The sequence below is a fragment of the Elephas maximus genome, chromosome 2 (assembly GCF_024166365.1).
Source record: "Elephas maximus indicus isolate mEleMax1 chromosome 2, mEleMax1 primary haplotype, whole genome shotgun sequence".
NCBI classification, from domain to species: domain Eukaryota; kingdom Metazoa; phylum Chordata; class Mammalia; order Proboscidea; family Elephantidae; genus Elephas; species Elephas maximus.
In genome coordinates, this window is record NC_064820.1 from 147,095,187 (window position 1) to 147,109,943 (window position 14,757).

General features: G+C 38.3%; 1 protein-coding gene across 2 annotated transcripts in view; it reads left to right on the plus strand.

The window, feature by feature from the left end:
- SEC24A (SEC24 homolog A, COPII coat complex component) overlaps positions 1 to 14,757 on the plus strand; it is a 103,359-nt gene that overhangs the window by 31,851 nt on the left and 56,751 nt on the right. For both annotated transcript variants that reach the window (XM_049873674.1, XM_049873673.1), the window contains exons 2-4: positions 8,868 to 9,371; positions 11,873 to 12,043; positions 14,344 to 14,421. In XM_049873674.1, coding sequence (XP_049729631.1) covers positions 8,868 to 9,371; positions 11,873 to 12,043; positions 14,344 to 14,421 — 753 coding nt within the window. The remainder of the gene's footprint in view (positions 1 to 8,867; positions 9,372 to 11,872; positions 12,044 to 14,343; positions 14,422 to 14,757) is intronic.

Consider the following 14,757-nt stretch of genomic DNA (forward strand, 5'->3'; position numbering starts at 1 on the left):
GAGCCTTTTATGCCCTCAGCAGTGAATTCCTCCTGCTTCTTAAGACTCTTCTAAGGCTTTACCTAGGAAGTACCCTGTTACTTCCCAAATAACTTCAGATTCCTAATGCCCTCAGCAGTCAGTTTCTCCTGCTTCTTGGGACTCTTCTAAGGCCTTACCTAGGCACTTACCAAACGGTCCAGGTGCGTTTCATGTTTCTCATAGAGCCATTGTTTGGATCAGGGGGAGAAGATTGGCTTTTAGAGCTGCTCCAAGGTCTCTAGGAGAAATCTGGTGGTGCCAGACATTGGGGCAGCTCTGTTTTCCAACCCACCTCAGGAACCAAACAGATGGCTCCTGGCTGGCTAGCCAGAAATGTTACTGGGCAGAAACCCCAGGTTCTTACTCAACATGACTCATACTGGCCAATAAACAAGAGACTGAGGTGGAAGAACAAGAAAGGCACCTTTATTTTGTTGTACAAGGAAATGGAGTCAGTTGAGCCACTGCTGCCAAGACTGCTTGCGAAGGGCAGGCAGGTAAGTTACTTTTAAAGTGGTTTACAAGTAGGAAGTTCATACAAGTTATGTCAGCAACATTCTTAATTATACTAGGCAGGTGCAATGGGGTTTACATATAACTTCCAAGCAAAAGCAGGATTCAAATGCAAAGCTGATGTGGAGGGAGCCCAGCAAAGGAAATGATTTTGCAGTAAACACTGTAGGTAAAGAATACAGCACTGTTGTGGTTCTCCTAGCCTGGGGTTTCAGCTACGAATGATCCATAAACAGGTGTTTGGAGTTGTAGACCCGAGACTGAAGGAGGTAATGGTGGCTGGGTTTTGAGTGGCTTGGGGAGAGTAAAGAAACCCCAAAATGGAGGACTTTCTTACGAAAACCTACAGCACTAGTGACAGGGACAGTAGACCTCTGTTCAGAGAGATATCAGCCAAGGATTGAATCATCAATTTAGTTGTTGGCAGTTTAGCACTGTAATAGGGTAGTGTAGCGATAGTAGCCCTCTGACTTCACGTCGGAGGTGTGTGGGGAGGGTCAAGAGTAGCCCAAGGCTGATCCTGTAAGGTGGAAGTCAGACATACATTCACTCTCCAACCTTTTTACCAGTTCTGACACCAACCTTTCCCCCTGTGGCACTCTCTACTTCTCTGCAGGGTTCAATAATTCATTGCAGTGGCCACACAGAACTCACAGACTATATAGATGATTATGGGTTTTATTCGGGAAGTAACAGCTTACAATTCGGATCAGGATGAACTTGGAGGTAACAGGATACAATCCAGGATATAGTTCTTCCATCAGGACAGCTCCAGTCAAGACAACTCAACTTTTCCTTGGCAGTGCCCACAGGCAGGCCTTGCTCTTGGCCTCTGCTGCCAGGGTGCTTGAGCTGGCCTCTGCCCTGCTTATCAAGTGTTAACAGCTCTTTAAAAAAACCAAACTAAACCCAGTGCCGTTGAGTTGATTCCTACTCGTAACGACCCTATAGGACAGAGTAGAACTGCCCCATAGAGTTTCCAAGGAGCCTGGTGGACAGCTCTTTAGCTACATCAATAAGTGCCTAGAGGCACCCCACTCTGCTACCAAGTTCTGCTCAAAGGAGCTCAGCTTCCTTGCTCCATGGGTCAGCGAGCCCACTGCAAACATCCTTATTGACTCTAGTAACACTGGTCAGTGCTTTTGTTTTCTGTCAACTGCTTCCAAAACTACTGAATATATTTTTTTGCTGTCTGCATTTCTTTGAGTGGTATTACTGCCTGCATACTTGTGTACCGGTATTGATAAGGAGACTTAGATCTGAAATTTAGAAATCTGATTTACTGTATCTTATTTTCTATCATTATGTTATGGATATGTGCAAACGTGCACTGTCATGGTGTAGGAAAGTGCAGCTGCCAAGGGGAAATAGTAAGCAGGATTCCTCAAAGCTGTATATTAAGAGCTATATAAAATATGCTAAAGAATCTCCTGCTGGAGTCTGATACATGATTTTCATGTTAATTATAAACCTAGATTTCCTCTTGCAGTGGAAACATCACAGATCACTGCTTTTTCTTTAAAAAGCTGATTTGCACTTAAATATTTCAACTCATGTCACAGAGGAGGACTGTCCCATAGGGTTTTCCAGGCTGTAATCTTTACAAGAGCAGATTGCTGGGTCTTTCTCCTGTAGAGCGCTGGATAGGTTTGAGCTGCTAACCTTTTGGTTAGCAGTCAAGTGCTTAACTGTTGCACCACCAGAGCTCCTAAAGCTCAGATAGCACAAATAATTTTGACTTTTGAAATTAAATTTATAATGGAATTGCATGGTGAAAAGGTTATATAACAAACAAAACCTTGCATTTTAAAAGAAATATTCTTTTATTTCTATTAAACTGAATATATAATTATTATTCCCTGTGTAACCAACTTTTGCTTGTAACTATAATTTAATTTCACATTAACAAAACACAGATGGTGAAAAGACAACTTTGTGAAGATCTAATTATAATAATAAATAATTTATGCAAGGGAAAAAAAGACTCCTTGAGCAAATATTACTAGCTAGTAGTAAAATCTTCTACTACCTGTTTGTCAGTTTGTTGTACTGTGGTGGCTTGTATATTGCTATGATGCTGCAAGCTATGCTACCAGTATTTCAAATACTAGCAGGGTCACCCTTTAGCACAGCTCCATGGAAGAAAGGCCTGGTGACCTGCTTCTGTAAAGATTACAGACAAGAAAACCATATGGAGCAGTTCTACTCTGTAACACATGGGATTGCCATGAGTTGGGGGCCAGCTTGATGGCAGCTAACAACAGCAATGTGTTAAACCTATGGTTCAGTGGTAGAATTCTCACCTTCCATGTGGGAGACCTGAGTTTGATTCTTGGCCAGTGTACCTCATGCACAGGCTCCACCCATCTGTCAGTGGAGGTTTGCATGTCGCTATGATGCTGAGCAGGTTTCAGTGGATCTTCCAGACTAAGATGGACTAGGAAGAAAAACCTGGTGATCTGCTTCCAAAAAACCAGCCAATGAAAATTTTATGGATCGTAACGATCCAATCTCATTGTGCTTGGGTTTGCCATGAGCAGGTGCCAACTTGATGGCAGCTAACAACAACAACATGTTGAACCTAATCTTAAAAAAAATTGAGCATTATGCTAAAATTTGCCCAGAGAGCAAACAAGGAACAAACAAAATCAGAATGTAGTATGAAGATTTGACTTACTTTCCAAATCAGAAAGATCATATGTATTATCCTGGCACTGACATTTTATTAAAATAAAACAAATGTCCAATATTTTTTAAAAAGAAAAGTAGGAATCAAGATTAGAGAGGGAGTGAGGGACACAGAAGGTGTTTGGCTGTGGTAAGGACTTTGGAGGGTTTGAGCAGGGGAGTTGATATGATTCATGTTTTAAAAGGTAGCAGGATATGTAGCCAAAAGGACAAATACTATATGACCCCACTTATATGAAATACTTACAATACAAAAGGAAACCCTGGTAGCGTAGTGGTTAAGTGCTACAACTGCTAACCAACAGGTCGGCAGTTCAAATCCGCCAGGCGCTCCTTGGAAACTCTATGGGGCAGTTCTACTCTGTCCTACAGGGTCACTATGAGTTGGAATTGACTCGATGGCAGTGGGTTTGGTTTTCTTTTGGGTACAATAGAAAATTCATAGAGACAAAAGTTTATTAATGGTTACCAGGGGTTGGGGGGAGGGGAGATGGAGAGTTATTATGTAGGGGGTACTGTAATGTAGTAAAAAGACTTGCTGAAATTCTTGAGGGATAAGAATCGGGATCAGCACAAAGCTGGTTCCTATGAGGTGGAGGTCAGACATACCACTCCAGTTTCTTTGCCATATCTGACACCAGCCATTCCCCCCATGGCACTCTCTACTTCCCTGCTGGGTTTGATAATTAATTGCAGTGGCTACACAGAACTCACAGATCCTACTCACTGTTACTGTGGTTTATAAGGGTAGTAACAGACTTCTCATCAGGATCAGGATCAACTTGGAAGTAACAGGAACAGTTGAGGATAGGGATGCAATTTGTCAATAAAAACATCTTTCAATCAGGACAGCTCTCTCAGCTGCTCTCTGCCATTGGCAAGCCTCTCTGCTGTATAAGCAGGCCTCTTTGCTTTCACTCTCCCTACCATCAGCCTCTCTGCAGCTAACTGGCCCTGCTAATTGCCAGTGTAGCTACCAGCTCAGCTGCTGTTCTCCTAGCAGCAGTTTTCTGCTGTTGCCAGGCTCTGCCGCTAGGTCCATTCCAGGCCTCTCGCTGCTGGCCCTCTTCCGCCGGGCCCCTGCTGGGTCTCTCGCCATCTTAAGTGTTAAAACCCTTGACTCCTATTACAGCTCTTTTAGGAAGTTCCCCTTGCAGGAACCCCAGGTCCAAACTGCTTCGCTTGAGGCTCTTCTTGGTTTTCAGGTTCTGGCCTGTCTCACTAAACCTCTGTGAGGTTGGCTGCTTAGATAAGGAAGCTCCTTGACAAATTTAAGGCATGACCCTCCCAGCAGGACCATGAAATAATCAGTACCGTCAGTGGACTGTAAGTTTCTCAGTCCTATTGGGTGGTTTTATTATAATTTTTTAAAATTTATTTTGTTGTTGTTTTTGAGAATACACACAAAAAACATACACTAATTTGACCATTTCTACATGTACAATTCAGTGACATTGATCTCTAAGGTGGTTTTACACACCACTTTTCTGACTAGTAAACCAACCAATCCCTGCAAAGTGAATAAAGTAGACCAGTCACAACTAGTCAAGAATGTCTACCCTGAGCATTATGCTCTTTTAAGCTCTATCTATATGGGATCAAATTGACAACAGCAACTCAAAAGAATAGATAGGAGCTTTAGGGGGCAGTGAGTTTATGTTAACGGGGGAGGAACAACTCAGAAAAGGAGAGTGAGAATGGTTGCACAACTCATAGAATGTAATCAATGTCACTGAATTGTACATGTAGAAACTTGAATTGGTATATGTTTTTGTCACGTGTATTCTCAACAATGACAACAAAAATAAAATTATTAAAAAAAAAAAAAAAGGCCAATTACAGGGCAGATTGTGGCCCAATCAGTCATTTTTGGAGGCAAAATTACAAACCCAGGGCCAGAAAGATGGTCAGGTGACTTTCAGACTTTGACTGTAATCTACAATAAGAAATACATTTTAAAAAAATACATTTTAAAAAGTGGTCTATACATCTGGTGTCTTAAATGCTACCAAGCAGCCATCTAAGATGCATCAATTGGTGTCAACCCACCTGGAGCAAAGGAGAATGAAGAACACCAAAGACACAAAGTAATTTTGAGCCCAAGAGATAGAAAGGGCCACATAAACCAGAGACTACATCAGCCTGAAACCAGAAGAACTAGATGGTGCCCGGCTACAACTGATGACTGCCCTGACAGGGAACACAACAGAGAACCCCTGAGGGTGCAGAAAAGCAGTGGGATGCAGACTCCAAATTCTCATAAAAAGCCCAGACTTGATGGTCTGACTGAGACTAGAAGGACCCCAGTGGTCGTGGTCCCCAGACCTTCTGTTAGCCCAAGATAGGAACCATTCCCAAAGCCAACTCTTCAGACAGGGATTGGACTGGACTATGGGATAGAAAATGATACTGGTGAAGAGTGAGCTCCTTGGATCAAGTAGACACATGAGACTATGTGGGCTGCTCCTGCCTGGAGAAGAGATGAGAGGGCAGAGGTGGCCAAATGGATGTAAAAATAGAGAGTGGAGGGAAGGAGTGTGCTGTCTCATTAGAGGAAGAACAACTAGGAGTATATAGCAAGGTATATATAAGTTTTTGTATGAGAGACTGACTTGGTTTGTAAACTTTCACTTAAAGCACAATAAAAAAATTTTTAAAGTGTCCTATAAAAAATACATATTTTTGTGCATATTTACAACTGAAATGAAAGTTTTACCCAATAATATTTGCCCTTATTATAGTAATATGCTGATATTTTCTGTTCTAAACTATTATCTTGTACCTCATTAATAAAAAAGGTAGTTTACAACTCAGTATATTGGCTTCATACCCATTAATGGTTTGCTACCCACAGTGTGAAAAATAGAGTTATTCCAGTATGAGTTATTAGAGCCTTTGTAGAGATTCATATACATTGGGAAAAATCACACCTTATAATTGAGCATTTATAGCACTTTGAATAATTGATAATCTTTTCTTTTAAGCAGTTTGAGATAGAAATGAAGTTAAATATTCCATCCACAGCAGTGACAAACTACAAAATACCTAGCAACAAAATTTAAAGGCATATCTTTATGAAAAAAGCATGAAATATTATTGGAAGAAATAAATATGGAGAGATATAGCATGTTTCTGAATGGAAAGACTTTCTATCATAAAAATATGAATCAACCCAAAATTAATATATAAATCAAATATAATTTCAATCGACATTTCAACATTTTTGGGGGGGCAACTCCATGAAGTGATCTTAAGTTTTTGTGTATATCTGAAATTTTCATAATAAAAAGATTTATAAAAAGGTCTCATACTTATTTCTCTGTAATTTGATTTTTTTCTCTTAATATTCTTTTTGTAATTTATCCTTGCTGATAGATGTACATCTAGGTTATTCATTTTACTGATAATTAACCCACTGTATGACTAATCTACAATTTATCCATTCCCCTGTTGATGAATATTTAGTTTGTTTCCAATTTTTCGTTATTATAAACACATGGATGTGTTTCTATTGTCCTGTAAGGCTACCTAAATTTATTGTTTAGCAGAGCAGTGTATATACATTAAAGTCCTAGCTGGGTGGTTTTAAACAAGAGAAATATGTTGCCTTCTAGTTCGTTTTTTTTAGTTCTGGAGCTAGAAGTCCCAGTTTATTGGCCAGGCCATACTCCCTTGGAAGCCTTTAGTGGGGGATCCTTTCTTGTCTTTCCCAGCTTCTGGTAGCCCCAGGCATTCTTGGCTTACAGATGCATCTTCACGTGGCTGTCCTTCTCTGTTTGTCTGTCTTCTCTTTTATAAGGACACTATTCAGATTGGATTAGAACCCACCCTACTCCAGTCTGACTTCATGTTGACTCAAGTGATAACATCTTCAAAGATCCTATTGCCAAACAAGATCACATTTACAGGTACCAGGGGCTAGGACTTGTGTATATCTTTTTGGGGGACACAGTTCAATCCATAACAACTCCCAACTTACATAAATCTATGTAAGTGGGTTTGGGTTTGGAATATAGTGTTGCCATCAAGTAGATTCTGACTCATAGCAGCACTGTAGCACAGCATAGAAGCGCCCTATAGGGTTTTCAAGGCTGTAAATCTTTATGGAAGCAGACTGCCACATCTTTCTCCTGTGGAGCCTCTGTTGTTTTCGAACCGCCTACCTTTCAGTTAGCAGCTGAGTGTTTTAAACCGTCTACCACCAGGGCTTCAAATATATGCTTTTGTAACCCCTACAACCTACCTGTTTTTATATATATATATATGTATATATATATATATATATATACATATGCTTGTATATTTAGATAAACATTGTGCAGTTTATGAAAGGATACAAATTAGATTGGTTGCATGGATTGAGGGTGTACATTTGGGAGAGTAATATTTTTTTATATCTTTTAAATGTAAAAAGTCTCAATGACATTGTATTCCTAAATTGAAGTGATGTTTCTAGGGATTAATTTTTTTTTTTTTAATATCAACTTTACTGAGGTGGAAACCCTGGTGGCGTAGTGGTTAAGTGCTACGGCTGCTAACCAAAGAATCAGCAGTTCGAATCCGCCAGGCACTCCTTGGAAACTCTATGGGGCAGTTCTACTCTGTCCTATAGGGTCGCTATGAGTCAGAATCGACTTGACGGCACTGGGTTTGGTTTTGGTTTTGTTATCGAGGTACAATTCATACACCATGCTATTCACCCATTTGAAGTGTAAAATTCAGTGGTTTTCAGTATAGTCATAGAGTTGTACAATTGCCATCACAATACATTTTAGAACATTTTCACCACCCCCCCCTCAAAAAAGCAACCCATATCCATTGACAGTCATCTCTGTTTCCCCCAAACGTCCAGCCGTAGGCGATCACTAATCTACTTTCTGTCTCTATAGATTCGCCTATTCCGGACATTTTGTATAAACGGGAATCATATAGTATGTGGTCGTTTGTGATTGGCTTCTTTCCCTTAGCTTATTGTTTTCAAAGTTCATCCATGTTGCAATATCTGTCAATACTTCATTCCTTTTTATGGCTGAATAATATTCCATTGTATGGACATACCGTATTTTTTCAATCTGTTCATCAGTTGATGGACATTTGGTTTGTTTTTACTTTTGGGCTGTTACGAATAATGCTGTTATGAATGCGTGTGTGCAAGTTTCTGTATGGACACACGCTTTCATTTCTTTGGGTATATACCTAGGAGTGGAATTGCTGGGTCATATGGTAACTCTATATTTAACATTTTGGGGAATTGCCAAACTGTTTTCCAAAGTGGCTGTACCATTTTTAATTCCCACTAGCAATGTATGATGGTTCTTATTTGTTCACATCCTTGTCAACACTTGTTCTCATGTGAGCTCTTTATTGTAGCCATCCTAGTTGGTATGAAGTGGCATTTCATTATGGTTTTGATTTACATTTCTCTAATAACTAGTGATGTTGAATTTCTTTTCTTGTGCTTGTTAACCATATTTATATGTTTTTTGGAAATATTTCTGAATGTCTATTCAAATCCTTTGCCCATTTTTTAATTGGGTTATTTGTCTTTTTATTATTGAGTTGTAAGAGTACCATATGTTTTCTGTATTTTTAAAAATATTGCTATATTTGTTTGTAAAACTAATTTTTTCCCCTCTTATTGAAAGGTCCTGTCCAAAATGCATTGATGTCTTCACAGTCGTCAGTGAGCCAAGGATATAATTCTCAGCTTCCAGGACCCTACCCTTATCTAATACCAGCAAAGACTTCTTTGAATCCAGTCTCTGGACAGTCTAACTACGGTGGTTCTCAGACTGTTTCTCTATTAAGTAATTATCAGGGACCTAGTCAGACTCTTAATAGACCACCCGTGGCTTCTAATACAGAGACACCGTCACTCCGTAGTGGTCCTGTTTCCCAAATGCCGCCACCTGCTTCTCAGAACCCAGCTCCTACACCAATGCCTTCTGGTAGTTTTCTTCCCGGAGTCAACCTACCACCACCACCACCTTTGAATTGGCAATATAACTATACGTCCACAGGATCACAGACAAACCATTATCCTCGTGTATCATCCCAACCAACTGTATCTGGAAATACAAATTTAACAGCAAATCATCAGTATATTTCTTCTGGAGATCCTTCACTTCAAAACAGCTACATAAAATCAGGTAATGTTATTACGTTGTTGCCATGTGCAGTCCAGTCAGTTCCTACTCATAGCAACATTATAGGACAGAGTAGAATTGCCCCATAGGATTTCCTAGGCCGTAATTATTACAGGGAGCCCTGGTGGCACAGTGGTTAAGAGCTCAGCTGCTAACCGAAAGGTCAGCAGTTCGAATCCACCAGTTATTCCTTGGAAACCCTATAAGGGCAGTTCTGCCCTGTCCTGTAGGGCCACTGTGAATTGGAACTGACTTGATGGCAGTCGGTTTGGTTTTTTGGTTTTATATACTTACTGACGTTAGTAATGTTACTTAAAAAAAAAAAGTATTTAAAATTCCATATTGAGATCTGCATGATTCTGCTCAGCAGACACCCTCAAGGAAGTGAACTCGTAAAAGCTATAATTTCAATAATCTGACATTTTGGCTATAACCGAAACCCTCAGGTAGAGCATTTGGACTCCAGCACATATGTGGAGATACATAAGCAGGTCCTATTCCTATGTAAAAGAAACGAAGAGAAAGATACATAAACTAGTAAACTAAACCTAAAATAAATCCATGGCTTCCTTTCTTTTTTTTACATGAGACCTCTAAAAACATTCTTTGTTTTTTACTTCTGTTTTTTCAACCCATCGTTAATAGTAGGTGCCTGATAGTCTGATCTCAACACTGTGAGTATCCCTTCCTTCTACAGAGTTTCTAGTCCATGTATTAAATTCTCTGAAAAAAATTTTTAATAAGCCACCTTTTAGCACCTTTACATTCTGAAACTTTAGCTATTAGTGTTATAAATAAGGATTATCCAACTTGAAAAAATGGCTATTTTCTAAAATGTAACAATATTCTTGATTCAGAAATAGTTTTCTTAAAGCTTTGAAAAATCTCTACAAATTCACTTGTATTCTTTTAAAATTAGGTTGTTAAACCTTTGTGGCCAGATATATAATGCCGCCTTTTCATGCTGAGTTGGAAATGTACCTTGCCCCTTTGTTCCTTTGACTTGTCTGTAAAGCCATAGATATGCCTACAAGCTTCTTAGATAAGGGAGTTATGTGCAAGTAATCTTTATCTTCACTTCACTAACAAGGTATTAGTCTTATTGGGAGAAATACGGTTCAATAATATAATAATTTTTCCATGGGAGAATTTGTTATAGAAACAAATCGAAAAAGTTCATACCTGGGTATCTTTATTCTTTTAATTTTATAAAATATAGGATTAATTGTATAAAACATTATAAATAAAATGCATTGCCTATTTTACTCAAAAGTTAAAAAAATCTTGGAATGAAAAATTAAATCACATATTTGTCAATCTTGTTTTAACTATATATAAACCTAGGCTTGTGTCCTGACTTTTTAAGCCTAGGAAATGTTCTTGATATAGTGTTCAAGTCATTATGGAAGGTAAACTATCTTTATTATTAGGTAAACATGGAACAGCATCTCAAATTTATAATCTCATTTTTAACAGACCATGTGCCCAGCAAAATAAAACGAAGACACAACCAGGAGAATTTAGAAAGCGTACTCTAGACCTAAACAAAAAAAAACAAACCCAGTGCCGTCGAGTCGATTCCAACTCATAGCAACCTTATAGGACACAGTAGAACTGCCCCGTAGAGTTTCCGAGGAGCGCCTGGTGAATTTGAACTGCCAGCCTCTTGGTTAGCAGCTGTAGCACTTAACCACTATGCCACCAGGGTTCCCACTCTAGACCTAGTTGATACTAATTGAATGGGCTGTACTTAATAGGGCATCAACAAAATCCTATTAATGTTAGTTTCTACTAGGAATATTTCACATGCCTGTTGGACTTGTATGATCAGTTAATTAAAAATTAATCAGTAAATAGAGAATTTTACCTACCTTAGAAGTGATTTGGGAGGCCCTGGGTGGCACAGTGGAAACCCTGGTAACGTAGTGGTTAAGAGCTAGGGCTGCTAACCAAAAAGTTGGGAGTTCAAATCCACCAGGTACCCCTTGGGAACTTACAGGGCAATTCTACCCTGTCCTGTAGGGTCACTGTGAGTCGGAATCGACTTGATGGCAGTGGGTGGGCTTGGTGGCAGTGATTGTGTGGTCAGCTGTTAATTGAAAGGTCGGTGGTTTAAACGCACCAGCTGCTCCTTGGGAGAAAGGTGTGGCAGTCTGCTTCTGTAAAGATCACAGCCTTGGAAACCCTATGGGACAGTTCTACTGTGTCCTACAGGGTCTCTGTGAGTTGGAATCAACTCAGTGGCAATGGGTTTTAGGTTTAGAAGTGATTTTTTTTTTTTTTAATTTTCATCGCTTTAATAATTGACAGGTAAGAAGTATGGTAGGAGAGACTTGGAAACCTGTGCATACAGATTAAAAAGTCATAAACCTGGAAAGTTATTATCATATTTATGGTAATTCGGTAATTATAATATAAATTTTGAAGTTAGATTTGGTAAAAGGCTAGTTTTGACCTTTGTCTTAAGATGTTAAGTGACATGTGAAAAACCAATGTTTCCGTAGGTTCTGCGCCCCCTTTAGTGAATCCATCTCTGCCTACTACTTTTCAACCAGGAGCTCCACCTGGACCCCCTCCAACTAGAGGCCCACCTCCAGTCAGAGCCCTTAATCCCCAGAAATCATCACATAGTCCTGTACCCCAACCCTCATTTAACTCAGCTATCAAACAAGAAGGTAAGCAAATTAAAAAACAAAGTCGAATCATAAAGTTTCAACTTAGGGTAGAAAGATTAATATAATGTGAATTCTGTGCATCAGAACCATATTTTTTCTTCTCAGAAAATCTAGTTGTTTGATTAGGGATACCAAAAAAAAAAAAGCTAAACATGTTGCCGTCAACCAGATTCCAACTCATAACTGTAGGACAGAGTAGAATTGCCCCATTGGGTTTCTAACCAGAAGCTGGTGGATTCAAACTGCGGACTTTTTGGCTAGCAGCCAAGTTCTTAACCCCTTGCCACCAGGGCTCCTTGATTAGGAATGGGCCTCAAGAATTGAGAGTTTTAAGAACATCCTCAGAAATTCTACTGCCCTATTTTATGTGAGGAGCTCTGTTGGCGCTGTGGTTAAGAGCTACTGCTGCTAACCAAAAGATCAATACTTTGAATCCACCAGCTGCTCCTTGGAAACCCTCTGGGGCAGTTCTAGTCTGTACTGTAGGGTCGCTATGAGTTGGACTCACCTTGACGGCAACAGGTTATGCTGGGCTGTGGACTAGCATTTGGGAACCACTGCTCTTAATGTTTTGTTACTGTGTAAATTTTAAAAAACCATGGCTATAAAGTTAGGTGCCTTTTGGAGAGGCAGTTTGAGGGAAGAAAATTTTTGCCTTTCTGGATGTGGTGTTAGAATTATCCTTTTAAAATATTGTCCCTTTTCCAAAGAAGCCATATTTTGATCACAGCAATGGTTGTATGTTAACAAATATCTATGAGCCTAAGTAAGAAGTTGAGTATATAAGCAGTTTTATTTATTTATATAATCAAATGTTTTAAAGCATCGTCTTGGGATGTAACCTTGAAACACAAGTTTATTAATTTAAATAAGATATTTTGTAAGAAATTTGATTTTAGCAGTGTTATAACCATTACAGCAAGATTTGGAAATAGGAAAATAGAGAAAAGGAGGGGGAAAGATGTCGCCCATTATCCACTACTGAATACAACCAATATTTTTAAATTTTCTTCTGGTATTTCCTTTTTTAAGTATTATGAGTTGGGAAAAAAACTGACCTGTGAATAGTTTGAAAAGAATGGTTTTAAAAATGAGTAACAAAATGATACTGAATTATCCCACTAGTTGCTAGATTATAATTTTGAACATCAAGCTAGAATAAAAAAATTATTAACCAACTAAAAAGAATCTGCAGCATGCCCAATGTTTTTGTCTTTATTTAAAAGTTTTAGTAAGGTTTTATGTATTAATGCATGACTGAAGTCATGGTGGTCTTGAGAATTGGGGAAAAAGTTACTGGCTTTGCTGAAACTATTAAAATTATATATTTCATGTTAATATGGACTGTTAAAGTTAGCACAGTATACCTCAGTGCTAGAGGTATTTCTGTCACCTTCAAATTGTTTCTGGACTCCATTCTGCTTGTTAGGTATTTCGAAAATAAGATCTTTTATCCCTACAATTTTATTTTCTTTATCTTTAAGTTGTATTGCCTTTTTCCCCCTAAATTTTATTTATTTTTGTTGTTTTTAACAGCAAAACATATACCAATTCAACAATTTCTACATGTACAACTTAGTGATATTGATTGTATTCTTTGAGTTGTGCCACCATTCTCACCCTCCGTTTCTGAGTTGTTCCTCCCCACGTTAATGTAAACTCACTGCCCTCTAAGGCTCCTATCTAATTTTTCAAGTTATTGTCAGTTTGATCCCATATACAGTGGATAGTTCTTGAAAGAGCATAAAGTTCAAGGCAGACTTTTTTTTGACTAGTTAAGCTAAACTGTTTTTTGGTTTTAAGATGATTTCAGGGGAGTAGTATTGATTTTGATGATTTTTTTTTTCCCAGTGTGTACTGCTCCTTAGATGTTGTTATTGCAGCTCTCTCAGCTAATGAAATCTTTCAGATACTATATGATTTTATAAACGCCACAAAGAACCATACATTTTCAAAGTTATTTTGCTGAAATTAGGTTTTGAAAAGCCTCACTATTTGGGCCCTTGTCGTAGACGCAATGTAAGATGAAAAAAGATTCCTTCAGAAGACTCGTGTTCTCTTTCACTGAAGCTACATCTAAATTATTTGAAACTTCTGTATGTTTAAAATCTTGCAGTTAAAAAACAAAACTGTGCAGTTGTTTGAAGTTCTTATTTTAATATATGACATTTTTACTAGGTTGTGGTTTAAACTATTTGTTGTTTGGAAAGCTGTGTTAAATTTTAGACATTAGTTCAAATTATGAAAGAAATTATAACAATTGTTCTAATTTAAATTCTGCTAATAAACTTTCCTTGTAGGTGGTACATCAAATACCAATAATGGATCTATGGTGGTACACAACAGTTATGATGAAATTGAAGGAGGTGGCTTCTTGGGTGAGATGCTATGAAAGTTTTTTTTTTTTTTTCTGATTATAAAATAATATGTGTTCATTGTAGGAAATTTGGAAAATGTAGAAACAAAGGACAAAACTTCACTTATCATGTCGTGTAGTACTACCTACTATTAACATTTTGTCTCCATGTATTTAGATTTTGTCCTAGTGTTTTGTTTTTTCCTCTAGAATTGGGATCATGGACTTTATTATTATCATATTATGACTGTAGGGCACTATTTATCAGTTATATCTATTAAAGTTTATGTAACTAGTCTCATAAGTTGAACATCTGGGATGTTTTCATTTAAAGTTGTTTGAATCAGAATTTTAGCCT